We start from the raw sequence: 25,450 nt of genomic DNA, 5'->3' as shown, positions 1-25,450 counted from the left end.
CTATGAGAAGATCCAGGGGGGAAAGATTGTACAGCTTTTTGCAGAGATATCTTAATTAGCTTAAACTTTAAGAATAAATTCAAGAAGAATAAAAGCTCTATATGATTCAGTCCCGCTTCAGTGTTTCCTTCAGTCAACCAATCAATCAAGTGATATCTCAAGACACTTTACAAAAAGCAGGTAAAAAACCTAGTTATTTTTATATTACAAAGACACAGCGGTCATCCATCATGAGCACTTAGCAACATTTAGCAAAGTTACAGTGGAGAGAAAAACTTCCTTTAAGAGGCAGAAAGGTTGGGCCTAACCCGACTCATGATGAACAGCCAGCTGCTGAAACTGTTCTGAGGCTCAGGAGCTGCTAAGAAGATATGTGGTTAGTAACTATATGTGTGTGTATACTTCCCTGTGCAATCAATGTCTGTCATTTCATACCATGTTATCATATCAAATAACATCATGAATAATAATCAGTTAGAAACATGAATGATTCTGAATAAATCTCTAAACGGAGCACGAGCAGCGTGGAGAAGGTGATTGTGGAGGGTGACGCAGGTCAGTGTGAAATCAGTGCAGCTCCAGTTACCGGCCTGAACGAGCTCGCCGGCGTCGCTCCATTTATTCAGAAAGGACCTTCGTTAAGCAGGAGAGGCTGCATGTCACTCATTCACTCGAGGGACAAACACAGGACATTTTATTCCCCCTTTATTAGAGAGGACAGCTGAAGAGAGACAGGGAGGAGAGAGAGGGGGGAGGATGACATGCAGCAAAGGTCAGAGGTCTGATTTGTACATGGATTTGTACATGGGGCACACCACATAACCGTTAGGCTGTCGGCGTTCCCAAACACATGACGTTTTAACCTCATGCAAACATTGTACTAAGCAGGAAACATCCTGAACCAGTTACACTTCTAACAAAGAACCCTTTAGGTCGTCGGGGTCACAAGCTGTTTACTGAGTTACATTAAGAGTAAACCTTTTGATACATCAAACAGATTTTCATCAATGCTTTGCTTCATTTATGGAAACTGCCATAAAGAAAGTGAGTTAATGATTTAATGCAGAGTGTGCGTGTTCTTATGAGAGACACTCCTCAGAGTCTGCAGAGTGAGATAACTCATTTACATGTTAATGATAAAGAAATCTCCTTTCAAGCTGTTTACAGGCTCTGCACTAAACTTTGTTCTCAGGATACAAAGTAGAGTCATTTACCTATATCTCCATCTAGTGGTCATCTTGTGTCACTACAACATCCTGCAGTTATTACAAGTTGATGAATCATAAGATATGAGGAATAAAAGCTGAACGTGAAAAATGATAAATACTGAAGAGGTGTTAATTAATAAAGTCTTCATAAAGCACGTCACACTCTGTTTCCATTGTTGTGTTTATTTAATGTTATTAAATGTTTTCACACGTCCAAGTCAACTTTCTGCCTTTACATGCAAAAGTTGAAAAGTTGATCTGAACTGGAACGAATAAAACTCTTCTTCAGTCGTTTGCTGCTGAAGATGTCTTTGAAGTGTCTCCGTCATCAGGTCATGTTTAGACGAAGCTTCGATGTTCAATCAAAGTTAAAGAGCTTAAAGATTTACGCTTAATTATCTGTCATATTGTCAGAATATGCAGGGTTGTTCGTTAACATTTTAAGTGAAACTGTTGTGATGTTTCTACACTTTCTATAAAACTGTGAACCTGCTCAGATCTGTTACTTTAATGTTTCATTTTTGTTATTCTGTTATTGCTCTTAATTTTGTGTTTTATTTCCATTCCAGCTTTAGCATTTAAATGTATGTTTCCCTGGCTAATGAAGCCCTTTGAATTGAATTGAACTGAAATATTATTAGTATTTTGTTTTGTTTCTCTTTATTCACAAGTTTATAGTCAGAAGATTGTAGATTTATCTGTAACCAGTCGGAGGCGGTAATCCAACATTATGAATGACAACCGCCTTTAAACAACACAGAAGAAGAAAAAGAAGACGGGAGGAGGAGGAAGAACATCTCAGTTTCTGCTTATAATATGTCTACACTCATGCACTTCAACTTATGTCAATACTGTCCATTTACGACTCTGTTATTGCACGTTTACATTTAATCTTTCATATTTAATTTACAACCATTTACAACTCTGTTTTTGCACATTTACATTCAATCTTCCACATTTAATCTTCCTATTTAAGACTAGTAATACTTAGTTACATCCTGGTTGTATATATTCACATTCATTCTTATTTTTGATATTTTTTAGTACTTATTTACTTTGTATTTAATATTATATTGTGTTTAGATTTGCTTGTATTGTGTTTTTTACTCATAATGTGTGTTTGGATAACCTGCTGCTGTAACACCACAATTTCCCAGTTTGGGATCAATAAAGTAATTCTATTCTATTCTATTCTATTCTATTCTATCTGTGTCGTTTCTAACCGCCTTTGAACGCAACACACGACAGCCAACAGCCAACCCCCTTCCACTGCGCCTGCGCGGGTCGTGTGTCCCGGAAACACCGTGATTGTTTTGGTATTTTGCTGGTGTTGTGTTTGTCATCTGTCAGAAGAGAAAAGTAAACCTCAGGAGTTTAGGACACGGAGCGGAGGACTGTCGTCGGGATAGTCTTCAACATGCTGCCTTCAAGTCGATGAATCGAGCTGTGTTTCGCGGGGAGAGGCAGATATTCTGATATTTTAGTGAATTACTGAAACTAGCGGTTAGCTCGCCTGTTAGCTGTCAGGTGAAGTTTAGAGGATGGACTCCACGGCGCTGGAGAGGGACGCTGTAGTGTTCGCTAAAACAGCTGTAACATACGACCAGAGTGCCAAATACAACGAGGCTGTGTTTTATTACAAGGTAAGTTTATTAATACATTATAACGAGCAACTATAACCAGACTGTGTTTTATATAAAGTAGAGTAAACAGCTGTTAGCTCACCTCACCTGAAAGTAAACAAAGACATGTTTGATGTATTCCCCCCTGCAGAGACTGAACCTGATGATCTGTTCATTACTGTTTATGTCTCTTTACAGTCTGTTCATGTCTACCATGTGTTTTTATGACCTCCACATGTTCTGGTGTCCCCCCCCCTCTCCAGGAGGCAGCCCAGGCACTCATATACGCTGGCATGGCCGGGTCCAAGCTGGACGGGATCCAGGACAAAGTGAACGAGTACTTGGATCGGGTTCAGGCTCTCCACAATGCTGGTGAGCTCACCTGAGACCACGCAGAGACACAGAGGATTCCTCTGGACTCAGGTGTTGTTCAGACGATGAAAAGAGAGATTTCAGGGAAGACTGTGACGGAGAAACATGCAAAGACCGCCTTAGGCTGGAGACACACAATATGACGTAGCCCTTTAGAATCAGTTTCACTTTGAGTTTGAAAGGATTCTTGTTTGTCAGGATCTGAAGTATTTCAAATATTCCTCGTCTCAGCGGAGGAGGTTCATTTCCTGTTTGATGAAACCGTACGTGGAGTAAATAACCTGATGTGTTTTATTCAGCGCCGTTTGTCTTCAGAGTAATAAGAGGTGCTTTCATGTTGACTTTGTGATTGTGATTTGCATGTTCGCACACCTCGTGTTAAAGAGCAAACAGCAAGGCAAGCTGTTAAACTCAGAGTTGTTTTATTTTAGTGACTAACCTTTGGCCCTCTGGATTCTGCCTGAGAGAAGGAGTCCACTGAGTTATACTTTGAAGGTCAGAGGTTGTCCTCTGAGAGCTCCGACCTCCGTTTGTCGAGCGGCTGAAGCACATCATTTTATTAAAGCCAATAGGAAACAGATGATAAAACATAACACACACAAACAGCAGGGCGAAAATAGAGTTTTTAAAAGTGACTTAAAATAAGACCGCGTGTGAGCTTCTCTGATCGCCTCCCGCGGGTCATTCGGCTCGCTCAACGCGTAGGTGTGTGACCTCTGAGTCTGTGGTCGTGTTCTGTGGCTCAGCCTGTCGATGACACATTTAGCACTCATTCGTTTTTCTTCCTGCTGTTCAGAAGAGATGACGTATTATTTTTACTTCCTGTAGATGTTTTCTTTTTTACACTATATGACCAAACAAGTCCTCTACTCTAGTCCTCTAAGTGCAAAGAGAGCCAAAGAGATGACGAGGTGCATTGGTGTTTTTCATGAAGAAATGAAAGGGTTCTTTTTCAGTCATAATTTGTCTTCAGTCTCATTTTGTGAACTAAATCGTGTGAGAATCGTATCGTGAGTTGAGTGAATCGTTACATCAGTAATCATTTCTCATTCCATAAAAAGATGAAAATTAACAACTTCTGTGGACAAAAGGAAACTTCTTGTTTGCTGTTTGTTGTTGGAAGCTTCCCTAACCCCCCATAGAAGAACTTTGTGTTGGTTTTGGAGCCCCCTGGTGGACAAAGCAGATGTCATGGCTTTGCTAAATACTTTACATGTGTCAAGTCGTGTTTTCTGATCTCGTCGTGTTTTCTCTGAACAAACATATCATTATAAATTGTTGCCATGGAAAATGTTTTAACTGTTACTCACTTTGTGTGATCCACCCCCCGCCCCCCCCCCCCCCCCCCCGCCCCCCCAGCAGTGATTTCAGGCATTAAAATAATAATACAGAAGTAATCGATCCAGTCTCTGAAGGTGTAGTCTACTTTAAGAGGTCGCCAGTTTTAACGTCTGTTTCAAAGCTCCTCACTGCAGCTTTAAGAGCGTCCTCTTAACGTTCTCTCTGACTCCAGTCCAGGCCCAGAAGAGTGACCCGCTGAAGTCCCGGCAGCAGGTGGACTTGGAGCGAGCCCACTTCCTGGTCACGCAGGCCTTTGAGGAAGACGAGAAGGGAAACGACGACGAAGCCGTTGAACTGTACACTCAGGCTGTGGAGCTGTGCATCAAGACGGTAAGGCCTCTCGTTCTGTGACTCTCTGCTTCTCACCCGTCTCTTCTCTCATGCACTAAACTCCATCGTCCCTTCTCACTCTCATGTTTATATGACCTCCTGTGTTTCAGTCTAACGACACAGCGGACCCGGCTCTGCAGACCAAACTGAAGCAGCTGGCTCGGCAGGCTCTGGACAGGTGAGGCTTCCTGAATGTCAGCTGGACACATCTTTTATTTCAGGTGTTTCCCCCCGGCTCCCTAAACAGTCCCAACTTTGTGTGGAACATTTCAGATGTGGCACGCCCAGAACCATTTTTTGTTTTTTTCTTCAGCTTTCCATTTTCTGGCCTTTTTCCAGCAGTTTCCACATCACGTCTCTGCACCACGGCTTAGTTCTGTCCAACAGACCACAACCCGAACAACTGGGTCTGTTTCTGGATCATGAGCAGCCAGACACACGGGTGCACAAGATACGATACGATAGACTTTATATTCCCCTTGGGGAAATTTGTCTTAGACTCAAAGTGCTGCCAAACATTCAGCAGCTTCCACTCGAATCAATAAATAAAATCATAAGAGAACTACAAGATCACGCCTGAATAAAGAGACAATCAAACAAACAACAACAACAACAATAACAAAGTGCAAACAACAGTATCAGGAGTCTGTTTGTCGCTCTGTGCGTTCCCTTCTATGACTTCCTGTCTGGGTCGATCTATTCTGTTCAGCTTGCAGTGGGCTCCATCAAAAATAGCGGAGTGACGCTGCTGGCACGCTCCTGAGACGGCGCTATAGTGCGCGTCTCTGACAGACTGCAGCACGTATAGACTATGAGGACATTTTTTTTAATTTTAAGGGAAATTATTTCAAGTTGATGATGCAACATCTCCTGTTGATTAAAGTTCATTAAAATGAAAAAAATCTTCTAAACTGCCCGGATACTAAAGACCGTCCTTTACTTCCTGTCTCCTTCTTCATGTCTTTATTCACTTCTTTCATTTGAATGAGTTTAACGGTCTCTCTCTGCCGTTGTTTTCGGGCAGGGCCGAGGGTCTCAAAGAGTCTCAGTCCAGATCAGCTCCGGCTCAGACTCAGGACAGGACGGGGCCTCCAGGAACCAGGCCCAGCGGTGCTGCCAGTTCTGGAGGACCGGCCCGCCAGTTCTTCCCCCTCGGGCCAGACTTCAGCCTCCACGACCGACCCCAGCCAATGAGAGCGGTCCAGTCCAGCGAGCCTCAGGGTCAGCGCTACACGTCTGAGGAGATCGAGGTGCTCAGGTGAGAGCTAGGAGGGGGAGGGGGGGTCTTCACTAAAGAGACGTCTGAGTGTTCTGAAGGTTAACCGCTCTGTCTTTGTTTTCTTTCAGGAGTACTTCTACTATCAACAACATGGCCTATGTGCCCTTCATGAGCGTGGACCTGAGGGAGCGCTTTGCCTTCCCTGTCCCGTTCTCGTGAGTTCCTCTTTCTCTCAGTTTGTGAAGTTATACAAATATAACTGAGAAACATTTAAAGACATAAAATTAATTTAAAACATGTTAAAGTCAGCTAAATCAGGATAAAAGTGTGATTTAAGAGGGACGGACTCAGCCGACCTGATCAGATGCTTCAGTGGGAGTGATGTGGTCGAGCTTTCTGGTTCTGCTGAAGCAGCAAAGATAACAGAGAGGTCAGTGGGAGGAGCCAGGAGGGGAAGATGACCATTAAAGGTTAGACTGAGTCGGTTGGGACGTCACTGCTGTCAATCGGGGTGGGAATGCCGCTTCAAATCTAAAGGAGTCAGTTGATGTGGTTCAGTCATCTGATCAGGATCCTCCAGGACGAGCTGGAAAACGTTGCTGGGTAGAGGGAGGTCTGGGTTGACTTTCTTCGCCTGCCGCCATCGCAACCCGACCTCGGTGCACCAAACCGTGACCCCGTGCCCTCTGTGTACCGTTACATCCCTCTAACGTACTGATACCTAAGCCGTAGTAATTTTATGAAACCTAAATAATAAAAACATTTATTGCCGTTGCTCGTTTAAATCCTGAACCTTCAGCTCAAAGTTTATCTGAACAACAGAACAGACAAACAGCATTTAACTCAATTACATATGATGGCCAGCAGGGGGCGCTGCAACATCTCAGATAAAATAAATAGCATGTGATCTGTTCATTATGGGACAGACAGTTTTACTGTTGTGACAACATGTCATCATTACAAACGTTAACAGGTCATTGAGTGAAGCGCTTTAATCAGCTGATAACCTCGCTGTCCTTTAACGGACACACCGCCTCCTGGAAAGAAGAAGAGCTGAAGGACTAAAGACAAACTCATAAGATGAGCAAACACTACAGCAGGATCATGTTTGTTACTGAGGAGGCTGAAGAAATGCTTTCAGTGTTTCTGTGATTGCTTTACCATCGTGATGTGACTTATGTTGTATCAACTCTTCTTCTTCTTCTTCTTCTCACAGGGACAAAACCGGAAAGCTGGCTCTGTCACCTAAACAGAAAGCCATCTTCTCCCGCTGGGTCCGTCCAGACGAGATCTGTAATAACCCCACCATGATCATGTCTGTGTCCAGCTTTAGCATCAAGCAGGTCAGAGCGGATCGAGCCTCCGTCTGTTAAACACCAACTGATATTTACTGTCCTGTATTTCTGTGGCAGATGTCACCCTGTGAATAGGTTAAAGGTCACATATCCTCCTCTTCTTCAACCAGTGTAAATAAGTCTCAGAGCTCCTCAAAACATGTGTGTGAAGTTTCTTGTTCTAAATCCACTCTGATCCTGTCTTTGATCATGCCTATAAACCCCTCTATTTCAGCCCTGCTCAGAACAGGCTGTTTCTGTGTCTGTACCTTTAAATATGTAAATGAGCTGTGTCTGACCACGCCCCCTCTCTGAAAGGGCTTGGGTGTGTCTGGCTTTCTCGCTCCATGTCCTATTGTTTACGGTGAGAAGGCAGACTCAGAGGGCAGAACAAACACCTAGCTGTGGGAGTGTCACCCACCTGGGGGAGGGGCTACTGCCCTTTGTGATGTCATGAAAGGAAGTCTAAACGGAGCTCCTGAGCCCCCTCTGCACCCACAGAGAAGGGGAGACCTCCTGGTGGTCATTTAGTGTTTCTTCGTCACATTTGTGTTAGGCCTTATTTCTTTGCACACAAACTAAATTAGTTATCGTAGATACACCGAGCATTGAACGTACATCCTGCTGAGCTGACGTGTGTTTTCTGTTGGATGCGTGCGCTTGTTTAAAGTCGGCCAGTAGAGGGCGCAGCTGTATCCTAGTCTGATGTTTGACATGACAGGAAGTAGCCTTCAGAAGTGAAACCTGAAACTTTAATGATCTTAGTTTAAAGATGTTGAAACCATCTTAAAGTGTTCATGACGTGATCCTGTGTTCCCTGTGTGCAGACCGTGGTGTCTGACTGTTCCTTTGTGGCGTCACTCGCCATCAGCGCGGCCTACGAGAGGCGCTACAACAAGAAACTCATCACCAGGTACGATGAGCAGACGATCACCTTTTACCTTTTTCAGCAACTTTCACATCTGACCCTTTGAAGACCCCAAAAAAACAACTTTATTTTATATCCCACGTTCATTTTAAACTGTGTGTGTGTGCGTGTGCGTGTGTGTTCCAGCGTCATCTATCCTCAGAACAGACGAGGGGAACCAGAGTATAACCCGTGTGGGAAGTACATGGTCAAACTTCATATCAACGGAGTCCCCAGGAAGGTAAGGGTTAAATCCCTGCAGCCCGTCAATCTGAAGCTGAAATGAAGCGCTAATAATATATATATATATATATATATATATATAAGTGTAGGTTTAGTTGAGGGGTGCTGAAGCAGATAACAGCAGGTTTAAATGTTTATAGAGACTTCACATCTCCTCCTCCTCTTCATCCAGTTTCTCTAAGTCTCAAACACGTCAGTGAAGTTTCTTGTTCTAAATCCAGTCGTCATGAGAGCACTTCTCCGTCCCGGCTGCAGGTGATCATAGACGACTACCTGCCCGTGGATCGTAACGGGGAGCTGCTGTGCTCCTACTCCAGCAACAGGAACGAGCTCTGGGTGTCCCTGATCGAGAAGGCCTACATGAAGGTGATGGGAGGATACGACTTCCCCGGCTCCAACTCGGTGAGTGAAGGTGGAGAGACTCAGCTTTATAACTCTTAGTTCAAACTGATGACAGGGAACAAGAGAGCGAGGAGGTAATATCACACAGGCTGTAAACACATGGAGGTCTCTGCAGGTCTTTAACATCCTCCACTCGTCAGCATCAAACTGAAAACCTGAAGTTTGGAAAGAATCCAGGTTGTAAAACTGTCTGAACTTTTGTGTATGTTTTGCAGAATATCGATCTGCACGCGCTCACTGGCTGGATCCCTGAACGCATCGCCATGCACTCAGACAATCAGTCGTTCAGCAAAGACGACACGTTCAGGATGCTGTTCCAGAGGTGAGGGCGCCGCTCTCACACCTCGCTGTGTCCATCCTTTAATGTCTCCACCTCTGTTTGACCCGTGTTTGTTTTCTACTCTCTCCCTCTCTCCCTCTCTCTCTCTCTCTCCCTCTCTCCCTGTCCCTCTCTCTCTCTCTCCCTCTCTCCCTCTCTCTCTCTCCCTGTCTCTCTTGCGCTCTGTTGCCAGGTTTCACAGGGGCGACGTCCTCGTCACCACGGCAACAGGCGTGATGTCAGAGGAGGAAGGGGAGAGATGGGGTCTGGTGCCAACACACGCCTACGCTGTTCTTGACATCCGAGAATACAAGGTCGGCCGAAAATAAATAAATTTATCTTAACCTCATAATTTTATAAAATATGTAAAAATGTAAAAACTAAATGCAACTGAAATCCAGACTCGGTCAGATACATTAAATTGACGACAGCTCACCGGCTTTGGACGTATTGTAACGGTCTGTGGCGTCTGTAAACTGCTCACCACTTTCTACTGGTAACACGACGGGGGGGGGGGAGAGAGAACGTAAATTAAGACTCTGTGGTCGAAAGAGAAGAAACACTGAGTCACTCTGATGTCTCAGTGAACGCTGACAGTAAGACCCCGGGTCCACACGGCGTGATGTTCAGTTGTTAACCATGACTAGGGAGCGCTTGCAGCAACAGGCGGCCGACCTCGAGGCGTTCCAGTGGAGACTCTTATTGTCCTTCTATCTGATGCCTTTGTTGTAATAAGTTCGTTAAGTCATAACTCAGGGTCGCGTTAAAGACGCCACCCACTTCCTTCTCCCACAAGCATGAACACAACATAACCAACAGCAGGTTCCCATCAGTCAGTGACACACTCGTCTGTTGGGTGCAACACACCCACCCACGTGTGTGTGTGTGTGTGTGTGTGTGTGTGTGTGTGTGTGTGTGTGTGTGTGTGTGTGTGTGTGTGTGTGTGTGTGTGTGTGTGTGTGTGTGTGTGTGTGTGTGTGTGTGTGTGTGTGTGTGTGTGTGTTGCTCTCGTAGGGAATGCGTTTCCTGCAGCTGAAGAATCCGTGGAGTCACCTGCGGTGGAAGGGCCGTTACAGCGAGCGAGACGAGAAGAACTGGACACCCGACCTCCTCAAGTACCTCAACTTTGACCCAAAGACGGCCCAGAAGTTCGATAACGGTACTCGATTTGTTTTCTTAAAAGAACCTAAAAACGATGATAACACTGAAGATAACGTGCTGACGCCTCAGTGAAAAGTCTTCTTAGTCCCGCTGCTTATTTTAGATTAATCCGCCTCAGGACGGCGTTCACCGCTTGATCTTAGGACAACTCTGACTCACTGTGAGAGCTTTGACTTCTGTCTGAGGGAGTTTTCAAAGGAACTGTTGTTAACAAAAGTGAGCTCTCAATCCTGATTGACTCGTACAGTGTGACCTCCACAGTTCTTCAGCTGGTCAGAGGATCCCCGCCTTCTTGATGTCCCAGGACAGTTTAACCTTCTTGTTAGAGATTTGTCAGAGTGGCAGGAGAAGAAGAAAGCGACTCAGCTGCAGAGAAGCGGAGTCTGCAGCAGCACATCACATGTGATGTGTTTGTCTTTTCACCTGTGTTCCTCTCCAGGTGTGTTCTGGATCGCATGGGAGGACCTTTGTCAGTACTATGATGTCATCTACCTGAGCTGGAACCCCGCCCTGTTCAAGGACTCCTCCTGCATCCACAGGTGTGTGTGTGTCTGTGTGTGTCTGTGTGTGTATGTGTGTGTGTGTTGGTGTGTGTGTTTGTGTGTGTGTGTATGTTGAGCAACAATTTAAAAAAATCCCCTGAAAGTAGAGAAAGAAAATTGATTTTATATTTCAGTAACTTTTCAAGCCGTTTGCAGGATTCATCTTTTTAAATCGGAGGATTTTCTTCTTCATGTCCTTAATTATCCGTCAAAAGAACAAAAAGCGTGCGTTTTAATCAGAGTCTGGTGTTTGTGCTCTGCAGTAGCTGGGATGGGAAGCAGGGCCCGGTGAAGGACGTCTACAGTCTGGCCAACAACCCGCAGTACAAGCTGGAGGTCCAGTGTCCAGCAGGGGGCGCTGCTGTTTGGGTGCTGCTCACCAGACACATCACAGACAAGGTAGAGACACAAGTCCAGATCATCATCATCCTCCTCCATCTAACACCTGCTAATCTGTTAACCATCTGTGTGTCTGTCCAGGACGACTTCGCACAGAACAGGGAGTTTATCACCCTCGTCGTTTACAAGACCGATGGGAAGAAGGTGTACTACCCAGGTGAGCTGACAGGTGTCTTTAAACTGCTTCAGACTCTGAAATGATCTGTGCCAGCAGCAGCTAGATCATCAACAAGCTGTTACTAAGGACATCATACGGTTGCTATGGAAGTGGCTCTAATCTCAGTCTAACTGTGATCATATCAGTCCACAGAAAGTAGTCCGGTTAAAAAGACGTGGGTGTTTTTAAGTGTGTCCACCGGAAAGAGACGGTGGAGTTTAAAGATGAAGGACATGATGGGGCAGACAGTCCTCCCATCCTGTAATAACAACCTGCTCACTTTACATTACCCCCCCCCCCCAGCGGACCCCCCTCCCTTCATCGACGGCATCCGGATCAACAGCCCCCACTACCTGACCAAGATGAAGCTGACCAGCGCAGGAACACACACCTTCACACTGGTGGTGTCCCAGTATGAGAAACAGAACACCATCAACTACACTCTGAGGGTGAGGGACGCTTCTGTTAAAACGTCTGTAACCTTGAAAAGAGAAACTCAGAATTTATTTATTTAAAGACGTGTATCTGGTCTCTTTTCTGGAGCCTGTTCTTCTTTGATGGATTTCATTAATGTGGATTTTGAAGTGCCTGATTTTATATTTTTTTTACTGTGCTAATTGTGAAAACAGTTCAAGTGACGATAGCAAACAGAGCAGGAGGAAAGTTTAGACAGAAATAAAGATAAACTGCGAACAAGGAAGAAAAAGAACAGAGAGAGGGGGGGGAGGGAGAGAGAGAATGGGGGAGAGAGAGAGAGGGGGGAGAGAGGTTGTGTGGTCAGAGGTCAACAGTGACATGAGGCTGTGGGGAGGGGGGGGATGATACCATTTGTCTTTGGACGCGTCCTGCAACAGCAGCCCCCAGACTCTCAGGACGGGATTTGCCAGTTGCAGGACCCGGCAGATTTATGGTAAGCACATGTGATAGAGTGGGGACCAGACCTTGAGGACATAATCCATGCTGACAGGGTCAGTGTCTGCCGGGCGTTCACCACAGCGTCGAGTGAATTTGTTTAACCAGCGAGTCGTAGGCTTTCAGAGGACAGGAAACAATGTAAATTAAATTAAATTCAGGGACACTTCTCTAGAAAGGGGTGATGTTCAATCTGGAGAATAGAAAGACCTTTCATGTTTTCAGGCTTTCTGTGTCATGACGACCTTTAATGCGTCAACGAGAAAACATTCAGGAACTTCAAGTGTTGATCATGAAATCAAAAAGAGAAGTGCACGTATCACACCTGTGTGTGTGTGTGTGTGTGTGTGTGTGTGTGTGTGTGTGTGTGTGTGTGTGTGTGTGTGTGTGTGTGTGTGTGTGTGTGTGTGTGTGTGTGTGTGTGTGTGTGTGTGTGTGTGTGTGTGTGTGTGTGTGTGTGTGTGTGTGTGTGTGTGTGTGTGTGTGTGTGTGTGTGTGTGTGTGTGTGTGTGTGTGAATGCATGTGTGTGTCTGTGGTTCTGTGTGTTTATTTGTGTGTGTGAGAGTGTGTGTGTGTATTTGTGTGCGTGTGTGTGTATTTATGCATATGTGCCCCAGATCTACTCTGAGTTATTTATAATTCATGGCGTCTTACTGCTGACTGTAGCGAGGCGTGTGGCGTGCTCATTAAAGAGACTCTCCGTTCACACGTGTAGAGACATCACGTGGTGTCACCTCTAACCACTGTAAGCTCGCTCGCCCCCTCTCTCTCTCCCCTCCCGTCGGCTCAGATCAGCGTCTAACTCTGAAGCTCGTCCTGACAAAAACTGACTCGACTCTCTTGTTCTGAGTCTTCAGCAGAGATCGAAGCATGGAGCAGAAAACGTGACGTCTGATGTTTCCCGAGCTGATATAAATCTCTACTCTGTGCAGATAGTCATGAAGAAATGAACAGCTGGGATTCTGTTTGGAAACATTTAAGGTTTATCCTTAACTCCAGCAGCTCTCTGCTTTATGTTGATGTTTGTGCTTGGTGTTAGCGTCCTGTTTTGGCCTCAGAACATGAAGACTCTTGATGCATCCAGCCGCTCGCTGTCCTGAGCCAACACAGTATAGAGTAATGAACGTAGCCATCGTTAAGCGACCCTACTTTAGTGTTTCTTTGATTCAAGAAAACAGACATCATGCTGTTTAGATGAACCCGAGGGATGGAGAAGATGAAGTCGTTAGGGAAATGTTTACTGAGGGAATAAATCAGCTGAGAACGAGGCGTCATTTCTTTTGTTTGTTTCTACCTGTGTGACCAGTTTACCATTATAAAATGAAGAAACATGCACGCTCATGACCCCAAGTGTCGCAGCCCCCATCACTCTCTGCACGCCACCTGACACCTCTGTTCATTGTGTATTACAGGCGTCCTATTGGCTGCTCAGTTTTTAAATGTGGGTCTGAACTTTACATCTATCAACGTTAGCGTAGGCTGAGAGCTCGACTAGCGTACAGGTAGCTAGCAGGATTACAAAGTCCCTCTGGTGGACACAGATGGTACTGACAGAGACAGCTGCTCACTGACTGAGTGATGATGAACTCGATGGAAATCGTTTCACAGTCCTGTTGGATCACTTTCATCAGGTCCTTCTTCATCTTTGTTTTCTTTCTCAGGTTTACTCTGGAAGTAAATTCAACTTCTCCAAGATCCCGAATCCCTTCACACAGACCAAAAGGGTTTGTTATCCTCTCTCTAACTTACAAGTTTACAGCCGTACTTTATTCCTCCTGCTGCTCTCTGAAGCTGTGCTCCTGTCTGCAGATTAACGGCCAGTGGAAAGGCGCCTCTGCAGGAGGATGTGGGAACTACAAGGACTCATACAAGCACAACCCCATCTACCAGATCAACGTGGAGCGGACTGGACCGCTGCTGATTGAGCTGCGAGGGTCCAGGTCAGGCTGACTCAGAGGGTTAGGGGGGTTTGAGGAGTTAAGGTTAAATCAAATCAAAGAGATATTTGATCAGACCCTGACTGTCATCTCTCCGCTCGTGTGCGTCTGTAGGCAGTACAGCGTTGGTTTCGAGATGGTCACCGTGTCGCAGGTCGGCGATCCCGGCCCGGCCGCCTTCCAGAAGAAGAGCAGTGGAGATTACAGGTAAGACCAAAGTGTGCTCAGGTGAGGAGGTGTGGTCACAGAGAGCGCTAGCGTCTTTTTTCATTCATTTCAATAAGTAGAGAGCGTTAGCAGCAGGCGGAGTAAAAGTGCAGGGATTGCTTTGAGTTAAAAACATTTCAGAGGCGCTGCTGATGTCCGGCCTAAAGGTTGAACATGACCTCAAAGTGTCTCTCTGTCTCCAGGTGTGGATTCTCCTACATGGAGGCCGAACTCGTCCCAGCAGGAATCTACAACGTCATCCCCACCACCTTCCTGCCCAAACAGGAAGGACCCTTCTTCTTGGACTTTGCCAGCACCGCTTCCCTCAAGGTCTCCCAGCTTCAATGAAGAAACCGCTGGAGAGAGAGAGAGGGGGGGGGGTCGGGTGCAGGAGAGAGAGAGCGAGAGAGAGAGTAACGAGGTGTGGGACTTATCGAGACTCAAACAGAATCTGGTTCTGGTTCTGGTTCTGGTTCTGGTTCTCTGGTTGTCTCTCTGAAACACGAGTAACAGATGGACTGCGGACCAGAAGAGCCTAAATAAAAAACACTTTCACCAAAACTTTTAAACAGTTATCTCGATGAAAGTAACAGTTCTGGATCAGATGGTTCGATGTGAACATAACACGGCCACAACCTACGACAAACAGGGCCGACTGAACGCCAGCCAATAAGGGAGCAGCACATGTAACTGTAGTTAGTTAGCTGCTATCACTGTCCTCATTCATCAACATATAAAGCAGTCTACAAGAGAAAGACAGCAGAGATACAGAGAGTCAGAGTTTAGACATTCAGAGGATGTGAAGTATAAAAACCTAAAGGTTGACATCGTCTGCCAAACAACTTGAAGAAGATAGAGTAGGTAGAAAGTGGCGCCAAAGATAGAAAACTAAATTAATATAACAGTTTGTATGGGGGGGGGGGGGCACTTCTCGTTTAGTTTGAGATCTAAAGTCTGGAGTTAGAAGAGGATTTAAAGTGTTTGAAGGGACAGTTTTTATTCTCAGGAGCGGCGTGCAGCGGCACAGGGAGTCCAGTACGGCAGCAGCTGAATGACGACTCTGCATGTTGTGTGTGTGGGTGGATTTCACTGAGCGGCCTCAGGTCAGCACGCAGCACGGCTTGAGACAGATATCACAAACAGTGAGAGTGTGTGCGTGCGTGAGTGTGAGTAATGTTGATCACTTTTCACAGTCAACATTTAAAAATGTATTCATGCCAAGAACGCGTCCTCTGTTTCCTCTGTAGAGGATGTGCTGCACTTTTTCTCATTTTGTTCATCAAATGTATGGAAATAAAAATCTGACAGTTTGTTCAACAAGAACTCAGAGATGAGCTCATCTTATATCCTGTTGTGAGTGATGACGTCATGTCGTATGAGTGATGACGTCATGTATGAGTGATGATGTCGTTTGCAGCAGTGATGATGTCATGTTTGCAGATGAGATGATGTCACGTTTGAAGCAGTGATGTCATGTTTGCAGCAGTGATGTCATATTGTATGAGTGATGAGGTCATGTTTGCAGCACTTGCACTGATGATGCTGGACTCGTTCAAACTTTGAATACAGAAAAACAAAGTGACTCTCTGAATGTTTCTGAAGTCTTTTATTGTTTTGTAAGAAGTGATTTCATTAAATTGAAGGATGTCAGCTGGACATCAGAAGACGATGTTTGACTCCTCAGGTTGAGAGCGGCGTCCTGTCAGCAGCTGATAAAACTCACTCGATGAGTGTCAGTTTCTCCCGTGACGACCTCTTCACACGCTCAAATCGACCTTTCAGCCTCGTCACTGTTGTTGACATCGAGCAATGCTGACACGAGACTTACCTTCATGCTTCATCAGTCTCACATTCACAACAAACATTTCACCTGAGAGAAAACAGATTATGTTCTGAACACGAACGACTGATTTTTATTTTTTTTATTTATCCAGGAAAGTCCCATTGAGATTAAAAAACCTCTTTTTTAAGGGAGTCCTGGCTGATGTGAGTATAAAAGAGAGTCTAGAGTCAGAAGCCACCGAGCTGGTTAGATCAGCTGGTTCAGACGTTCTCTACTTCCTGCACCTTTTCCTCCTTTGTTTCAAAGTGAAATGAAGCCTGGACATTTGAAACAGAGTCAGACATAAACAACACACAGGACATGTAACAATCCTTTATTCTTTATTTATCTCCACGTGTGACTTCTAATCAAACAGAACGTGTTATTTAACAGTCAGACACTCTCCACTAGATCAACATTAAACAGAAAGATGGAGGACAGGCTGAACCTTTAACTGAGTGAAAAATACAATCAAATCAAATAATGAATATTTTCTGACCATCATCAACACGTCTCACACACCACAGCGCTCGCTGTTTCTCAGGCGTGAGAGTCCGAGAGAAGATGATGAACGGGAGGAACGATGCTGCTGAGACGTTCAGAACACTTTATATACAAATGATGACATTCAGGGCGGATTCACTGAAGGATTGCACCTGCTACACCTGCACCTGCTACACCTGTGCAGAGAGATACCAGCTAAACGTGAGAGTGCAGCTCTGTGCAGAGTGAAGCTGCAAATATCTTCTCTCCACGTTCAAACACTAAACAAGAGCTAACTGCACCGAGCAGACTTTTTAAACATGGTCAGAGCTCTATGCTTTGTGAATAAGACTTCTTGCGCCTGCGTCCTTTCTCAGTGAATCGTGCCCTCAGAGTCTCGGGGTGACCGTGGAGTTTGGAGATGGCGTGCAGTTATAGCCTATAAACAGCTTGTTAAAGTCTCAGAGAGCTCGAGGTCACATGGAGCCAGAAATCCCACAATCAGACCGTTTTGACTAAGACCACAGTGCTCCCCGCCTCAGCCTTGTCCGTGTTTTTGGCGTTGTCGGTGCGCAAGCGGCGCAGGTTCAGGAAGCTGAAGCGTGACTCCAGGCTGAAGCTCTTCTTGGCGCTGGGAGTGGAGCTGCTGTTCATGTTGTTGTTGTTTGTGGCGGTCACAGCAGGAGCGTTGTCCAGGTCTCCCTCTGCACCTTCTGCCCGGTCACCTGCAGCAGGAAACGAGGTCACAGCTGATTTAAACAAACAGTCTTTGATCGAGGACGAGGAGGTCATTAAAAGGTTAATTTAATACCAACACACACAACCATGAAATGTTTTGTATTTCCATCAATGAACTGAAGCTGTGAAACTCCAGTCTAAACATCTTCATCTTTCAGATATCTATTTGATATATTCATTTGTGTCCAATTTTTTTTCTTCCCCTTCTCAATAACACAATACACAGTCTCTGTAGTCCCCTACACAGTCTCTGTAGTCCCCTACACCTTTCTCTGTAGTCCCCTACACATTCTCTGTAGTCCCCTACACCATCTCTGAAGTCCCCTACACAGTCTCTGTAGTCCCCTACACATTCTCTGTAGTCCCCTACACCATCTCTGAAGTCCCCTTCACCTTCTCTGTAGTCCCCTACACCATCTCTGTAGTCCCCTACACAGTCTCTGTAGTCCCCTACACCTTTCTCTGTAGTCCCCTACACATTCTCTGTAGTCCCCTACACCATCTCTGAAGTCCCCTACACAGTCTCTGTAGTCCCCTACACCATCTCTGAAGTCCCCTACACATTCTCTGTAGTCCCCTACACCATCTCTGAAGTCCCCTTCACCTTCTCTGTAGTCCCCTACACCATCTCTGTAGTCCCCTACACCATCTCTGTAGTCCCCTACAGTCTCTGTAGTCCCCTACACCATCTCTGTAGTCCCCTACACCATCTCTGAAGTCCCCTACACAGTCTCTGTAGTCCCCTACAACATCTCTGAAGTCCCCTTCACCGACTCCGTAGTCCCCTACACCATCTCTGTGGATCCCTACACCTTCTGTAGTCCCCTATACCATCTCTGTAGTATCCTACACCATCTCTGTAGTCCCCTACACATTCTCTGTAGTCCCCTACACCATCTTTACAGTCCCCTATACCATCTCTGTAGTCCCCTACACCATCTCTGTAGTCCCCTACACCATCTCTGTAGTCCCCTATACCATCTCTGTAGTCCCCTACACCATCTTTACAGTTCCCTATACCATATCTGTAGTCCCCTACACCTTCTCTTCAGTGAATGAGTATTTTCTAAACTCATAAAAACCTTAAAAACATTGAACACGATGAAATATAACGCATAACACAGCTGTGAAAAGATCAAAAAATGAGAAGGCCGGTCTTGTTTTTCACCCACCTCTCTCCAGGTCGCACTCAGGAGACGACGCTCCGCTGCACTCACTGCGAGGCCCGAGCACCGGAGAGATGAGTCCGAAGTCAGACAGCGACACGGTGCTGGGGAGGTCAAGACTGCAGGGCCGGGAGGGGAGGGCGGGGGAGGAGGGAGTGGGTGAGGGAGAGGGGGAGGAGGATGTGCAGGAGGATGTGGACGAGCTAGCGAAGGGGCAGCTGGAGAGGAGCTCCTGAGGGCTGCTGGGAGACGACCCCACGCTGCAGGTGGAGCGAGTCTCCGAGTCCTCCTCAGACATGAAGCTGCTGCCGCCACACGCCTCGTCATCGAAACATACCGACGCCACTGCAGGACGTGGGAGGGGGACAAAGGAAGTAGTTGACATTAGGATCCAAACTGCATAAACACAGCTCATGTTAAAACCATCCTTCAACACTAAAGGAGGCGTTTCTACATTCACTGACATTTAGAGAACCAGCTGTTACTGACAGCAGAGCAGCGAGATGGGACGATGTAACGTTTACAATCTGACCTTTAATCTCATCAGAACAATCGTCTGAGTCATGCTCACGCATGCAGAGGCAGCAACATCGCAACGTTGGTGGAACAAACATCAATACAGCGTTAAAGGCTGAAGAGTTCCAGCAGCTCTCTGTCAGAAAGCGGCTGAACTGTACTCACTGGATATCCCGTCTGACTCCATCTTGAAGCTGGAGACGTCGTCTCCTGAAACACTGTCGCCCTCTGAGCCCACGCCACGCCCCCGCGGGCCCATGGCGGAGCTTCTCCGTCGCTCGTGGATCTCATCGGAGATCATCTCCAGGTTCCTGAGCGCCGTCTTGTACTCGCCTTTGGCCTGAGACAGTTTGGCCTGCCGCTCGTCCACGTTCTTCTTCAGGTTCTGGGGAGACGATGAGTGAGAGGGGGGGTGATGACAGTTTATTAATAAATAAACTTTAAAGAAGAAATAAAAAAATAAAAACATTAAAATAAAAAATGTGACACACACACACACACACACACACACACACACACACACACACACACACACACACACACACACACACACACACACACACACACACACACACACACACACACACACACACACAACACACACACAACACACACACACACACACACACACACACACACACACACACACACACACACAGAGAAGAATCCAGAAATAAGAATCCCTTTATCAAGCTCCAGGTCGTCAACAACATTCCTTTCACCTTCAGGGGAAACCAGCGGGCTCAAGACAAAGATAAATGAGAGTAGAGCAGGCGTCACGTACCTCCAGCTGCAGATAGTACCTCGCCTTCATCTCAAAGTAGGGCCTGCAGAGGATGGGGGGGGGGAGGAAGGGGGGTGGATGAGAGAGAGAGGGGAAAGATTAGATCAGAGGGGAAAATGCAAAGTAACCCAGAAAAAGAGCAGTACCCACTCTTCATCACCATGGAAACCTGGAGGAGGAGGGGGGTGGGGTGAAGGGGTGCTGCTGATGTTGGATGAGTGAACGATGCAAAACGGATTAAAGCCCTCGCACAGCGAAGCGGCAGCTGATCATTTAGAGACAGAAATAACTGCTGCGTAGTCGGAGACGATCTGTCTCCTTAAACCAGTTTTTATGCTAAAAAGAGGAAATACAATCGCCATGGTAACTTTTGGTACAGAAGAGACACAAATACCAGAGTCATCCCTCAACTATCTTATCTCATTTATATTCAAAGTTTGTCATTCTTATATATTACATATTTAAATATCAACTAAATGTGGTAGATGTTGATCAAATCGGATTAACACTTTATTGATACTCGGATCTGATCGCTGGTCGAGTGTATCGTCCGCTGTTTGACTTTTCTCCGTCTGTGATTTATTTCACTGGAGTTGTCTTACACTCACACAGCAGCAGCGTCGTCGGCTCGCTCTAGTTTCCAGCCTGGTTCTATATTTAGCCGCCATTGTGATGTTTTCTGGACCGGCGTGCGGTCACAGCGAGGCGTCGAGCAGACTGTCAGAGCGGCGTGAGCCAAGACCAGAAAGAAGTCAAGTCTCCCTCACTTACAGAGTCCAACATGGACCCTCGACTGGTCCCTGACCCTCCAGACCTAAACCTTCTCTCTAAAGAAGTGAGACCATGTTTGTGGGTTTTAACACGTGTTCAAACTGTTCCTTCTTCTTTAGCAGGCACCAGAGCCGTAATCGAAAAGTGTTCATGTTCCTCTTCTGAGTCCAGCTGAAAGTGAAACCTGCTCTCAGTCTGAACCACATGGTACCACTCTGAGGGTTTCAAACAGTCAGGTGTGTTAAAGAGGAAGTCTTTCCTTTCTGACAAATCACAAGATTACAGAAACCGCGACCTGAGTCAAACCTAAGGTCTGTGAAAAGCAATGTGTGTACAGGAACCGTCAGGAAATCCCCTCAAACAGAGACTGGGACTCTGACCTGGACTTGGACTTGTTGATGTATAACAGAGACTGGGACTACTTAGGTTATGACCTAAAAGTGAATATGTCTAAATGTCTGCCAATTATTCTGATGTTATGTCGTTGATGTTTTTCTGTTGAAAAAATCATTTAAAAAAATTAGTGGCAAAAAAAAAAAAAAAATAGAGACTGGGGCTCTGACTTAGACCTGGACCTGGACTTGTATAACAGAGACTGGGGCTCTGACTTAGACCTGGACCTGGACTTGTATAACAGAGACTGGGGCTCTGACTTAGACCTGGACCTGGACTTGTATAACAGAGACTGGGGCTCTGACTTAGACCTGGACCTGGACTTGTATAACAGAGACTGGGGATCTGACTTAGACCTGGACCTGGACTTGTATAACAGAGACTGGGGCTCTGACTTAGACCTGGACCTGGACTTGTATAACAGAGACTGGGGATCTGACTTAGACCTGGACCTGGACTTGTATAACAGAGACTGGGGCTCTGACTTGGACCTGGACCTGGACTTGTATAACAGAGACTGGGGCTCTGACTTGGACCTGGACCTGGACTTGTATAACAGAGACTGGGGATCTGACTTAGACCTGGACCTGGACTTGTATAACAGAGATTGAGGCTCTGACTTAGACCTGGACCTGGACTTGTATAACAGAGACTGGGGATCTGACTTAGACCTGGACCTGGACTTGCATAACAGAGACTGGGGTGCTTACTTGGACCTGGACCTGGACTTGCATAACAGAGACTGGGGCTCTGACTTGGACCTGGACCTGGACTTGCATAACAGAGACTGGGGTGCTTACTTGGACTTGTTGATGGTGCGTTTGAGTTTCTTCTCCAGCTGCTTCATGCGACTGATCGCTGCCGTGTATTTGGCCGCCGTCTCTTTGTGCACCAGCTCGCTTCTCGTCTTGGTGTGCTCCGCCTCCATCACCTGCAACAGCCAATCAGAGCTCACCGTCAGCCACAAACTGAGGGAGATATCGCTCATGAGCTTAAAGAACCAGATACTGTCCAATGGAAGGCCAAACATTTGAAAGCTTCAGTGGTGAGTTTTGTCCAACAGCTCGTCTGAAGAAATAAAAACAAGAGGAGGTGATCAGAAAAGAAGAGGAGGGCGAGGAGACGAGAAAGGAGGCCAAAGACGAAGACTAGAAAGAGAGGAACATAAACTGAAATGAGGAGGAGAGGGGAAGAAACAGGAAAGAGAAGGAAAAGAAGAAGCAGAAATAATGTTCTCCTGTTTGTGGGATCAGCTCCCCCCTCTCCCCCTCCTCACCCGCTGGGTGGCGTGGTTCAGCATCTCCTGCCAGGCGGAGTCAAACTGCCGGTTGTCCTCCTCCAGGAGTCTCTGCTCGGCTAAGGAGATGGTCTCCTTGGCCGCCCGCAGGACCTCAGTGGCTCTCTGGAAGTCCTGCGTGGCCTTCTGGGCCTCCAGCTGAGCCTGACAGACAAACAGAGATGGATTTATTATTTATTCTAAAGAATGTTTTAGAAGTGTTTTATCTCAACGAGTCAGCTGTTTTAAAGAAACACACTCAGCTGTAAAGGAGTCTCCTCACAAAGAACTCATCGTCTCCATTTATTGACAATTTAAAAAGTTACAGGTTAAGGAGAGTTCACTCCACTGCTCCTGGGACTCCTGGTGTCTGCTCACCTTCATATACACACTGAGTCTATTTATTCAGCGGAGCCCGCTGCAAGTACACATCAAGGTGAACAGAATAGAACAACCTAGACAGGAAGTCAGACAAGGAAACGCACAGAGCCTCCACTCAATTTCAAAATAAAACACAACATACAGACTCCTGAACGTATTCTACATCACCTAATCAACATGACGTCAAAACAAAATGAACAACAACTTGTTCAAACAACAAACAAATTGTAGTTCTCTTGTGATCTTGTAGTTCTCCTGTAATCTTGTAGTTCTCTTGTGATCTTGTAGTTCTCTTGTGATCTTGTAGTTCTCTTGTGATCTTGTAGCTCTCCTGTGATCTTGTAGTTCTCCTGTAATCTTGTAGTTCTCTTGTGATCTTGTAGTTCTCCTGTGATCTTGTAGTTCTCTTGTGATCTTGTAGTTCTTTTGTGATCTTGTAGTTCTCCTGTGATCTTGTAGCTCTCCTGTGATCTTGTAGTTCTCTTGTGATCCTGTATTCTCCTGTGATCTTGTAGTTCTCTTGTGATCTTGTAGTTCTCCTGTGATCTTGTAGCTCTCCTGTGATCTTGTAGTTCTCTTGTGATCCTGTATTCTCCTGTGATCTTGTAGTTCTCTTGTGATCTTGTAGTTCTCCCGAGATCTTGTAGTTCTCATTTGATGCTGTAGTTCTCCTGTGATCTAGTAGTTCTCTTGTGATCTTGTAGTTCTCTGTGATCTTGTAGTTCTCTTGTGATCTTGTAGTTCTCTGATGTGATGTGTGTACAGCTGCTCATGGCTGCGCTCATGCTACAGAAAGGGAAGCTGACGGAACACAGCGCGCACGGACTATGTGGAAATTGTGGCTTGGTTTCCCCAGACAAAATTACTTTCAAACAGCACGACATACTGTAAGGAAACAGGAAGCGTTTTTTTAAACTCTATAATAAAACATTTTAGATTTTAGAGGAAGCGTATTAATGGAAAGAGGAACAGCTCCTATCAAACAACGCTCCACCGCACAGAGCACCACGACACACATCCTGATGGGTCGCACTATCTGACAGAACACCGGCAGAAAACACACGTGTGTGCGTGTGTGTGTGCGTGTGTGTGTGTGTGTGTGTGTAAATGGTCAATGGACTTGAGCTTGTATATTTATTTTCTAGTCTTCTGACTACTCAAAGCTCTTTTACACTGCAGGTCACACCTACACATTCACACCCTGATGGTCGAGGCTGCTGAGTAAAAAGTCCATCAGAAGTAACTAATCCCACACAATTCAGGGTTAAATGCCTTGCCTAAGGACACACCGTTCATGTGGCTGCAGGAGCTGGGGATCGAACGACAACTCTACCAACTGAGCCACAGCCGCTCTATGTGCATGTGTGTCAATACGAATAGAAATAGAAGGTACAGCATGAATGACGCAGCTACTTTCATCTTGAGAAGCATTTCAAAGTTTTGCGGAGGTTTGAAAGCTCACAGCTGGACTCAAAGGGGAAAGAAATAAAACTACACACACAGTCAAAACTGAGAGTGAGGATGTGAGACAGCACGCTGAATATTAAATCACAAGATGATGTCGCTGACCCACTTTGACTTACTGTACGCACTTTGTGTTGTTCTCTCCTCACTGAGGAGGAGGTAACACATCTTACCTCTGGAAACGGCCCCAAAAACAACTGATTCTAAAAAGGCAGATTTCCTGTCCCACTGAGATACTGCCGCTCATTTCCTGCAGAAAGGCGCCCGCATGCTCGGAATATTTGTAAAATTGTGCACGCTTTCAGCAATTTGCGTCCACACATGACTCTGGTCTCTCACTGTGGACCTCCAGTGTGCGGGCACTCTGACATCACCACATGCTCGCTGTAATGTCATTAGAGACGCTCATCATCATCATCATCATCATGCCAGCACAGCAAGAAGCAAACAACCTCTGCCTTGTTGTTGCTGTCATGTGTTTGGTTCTTCACAGACTGAAGCTCACGCTGAATGAGAGCGCCACAGAGTCCAGCGTTTACTTCTAACGTGACGCTTTGTGATAGATCAGTGTAAGGAGGTTTTGGAGGTTTTGGAGGTTTTGGTGCTGCAGCAGGGTCAGGGGTTTCTTGCGAGTCCTGCACCACAATAATACCTCTCTCTCTCATTTCTCCAGTTTTTGATCTTACTTTCCATCTCTTCTTCTTCTCTTTGTCAATTCTGCTGCTCTTGTCAGACTGATATTTTCTCTTAAGAGCTGTAACTAAGCTCCGCCCTCTCGCCGTCCCACTCTGTGAAGTCACATTGAAGCACAGCTCAGCGGGAGCTCCACATACACACACACACACACACACACACACACATCAGCTGTTCCCACCTCTCCTCTGTAGCACCTCTAAAGACGGTAAAGAGGGGGGGGTCACTTCGTCCCCCCATTACTCCTCCACCACATGCAGACTGAAGGAGAAACATCACAGGGGCGTAAATATCACGTCTTGAAATGGCGGTCTGAACTGGGCTCTAACTCTCCCTCTCCTCTCTCACTT

General features: G+C 46.0%; 2 protein-coding genes across 2 annotated transcripts in view; one reads left to right on the top strand and one right to left on the bottom strand.

The window, feature by feature from the left end:
• The first annotated feature begins 2,501 nt into the window (after positions 1-2,501).
• capn7 (calpain 7) lies at positions 2,502-16,200 on the top strand. Its single transcript, XM_020656635.3, has 21 exons — positions 2,502-2,851; positions 3,094-3,202; positions 4,716-4,873; positions 4,984-5,051; positions 5,898-6,131; positions 6,221-6,307; positions 7,309-7,435; positions 8,254-8,339; positions 8,481-8,574; positions 8,832-8,978; positions 9,194-9,300; positions 9,491-9,611; positions 10,312-10,456; positions 10,898-10,997; positions 11,264-11,399; positions 11,481-11,556; positions 11,860-12,005; positions 14,131-14,193; positions 14,279-14,409; positions 14,521-14,613; positions 14,817-16,200. Exons 1-21 carry the CDS (start codon positions 2,750-2,752, stop codon positions 14,959-14,961), a joined length of 2,475 nt encoding a protein of 824 aa, XP_020512291.2. The 5' UTR covers positions 2,502-2,749; the 3' UTR covers positions 14,962-16,200.
• Positions 16,201-16,755: 555 nt separating this feature from the next.
• Positions 16,756-25,450, bottom strand: part of sh3bp5b (SH3-domain binding protein 5b (BTK-associated)) — a 19,846-nt gene continuing 11,151 nt past the window's right edge. The window contains exons 4-9 of the mRNA XM_065957673.1: positions 22,563-22,727; positions 22,087-22,217; positions 20,123-20,165; positions 19,504-19,723; positions 18,829-19,167; positions 16,756-17,643 (exon numbers count right to left, since the gene is read on the bottom strand). Coding sequence (XP_065813745.1) covers positions 17,420-17,643; positions 18,829-19,167; positions 19,504-19,723; positions 20,123-20,165; positions 22,087-22,217; positions 22,563-22,727 — 1,122 coding nt within the window. The 3' untranslated portion in view covers positions 16,756-17,419. The remainder of the gene's footprint in view (positions 17,644-18,828; positions 19,168-19,503; positions 19,724-20,122; positions 20,166-22,086; positions 22,218-22,562; positions 22,728-25,450) is intronic.

Source organism: Labrus bergylta, chromosome 8 (genome assembly GCF_963930695.1).
Source record: "Labrus bergylta chromosome 8, fLabBer1.1, whole genome shotgun sequence".
NCBI classification, from domain to species: Eukaryota; Metazoa; Chordata; class Actinopteri; order Labriformes; family Labridae; genus Labrus; species Labrus bergylta.
Note: the sequence above shows the minus strand (reverse complement) of the source record. Positions and strands in the feature narration are given on the sequence as shown.

Excerpts from the sequence above, each read along its gene's own strand:
- capn7 (XM_020656635.3), top strand. The coding sequence starts at position 2,750 with ATGGACTCCACGGCGCTGGAGAGGGACGCTGTAGTGTTCGCTAAAACA. Across the intron at positions 2,852-3,093 it reads AGGCTGTGTTTTATTACAAG|GAGGCAGCCCAGGCACTCAT; the intron begins GTAAGTTTATTA and ends CCCCCTCTCCAG. Across the intron at positions 10,998-11,263 it reads GACTCCTCCTGCATCCACAG|TAGCTGGGATGGGAAGCAGG; the intron begins GTGTGTGTGTGT and ends TGTGCTCTGCAG.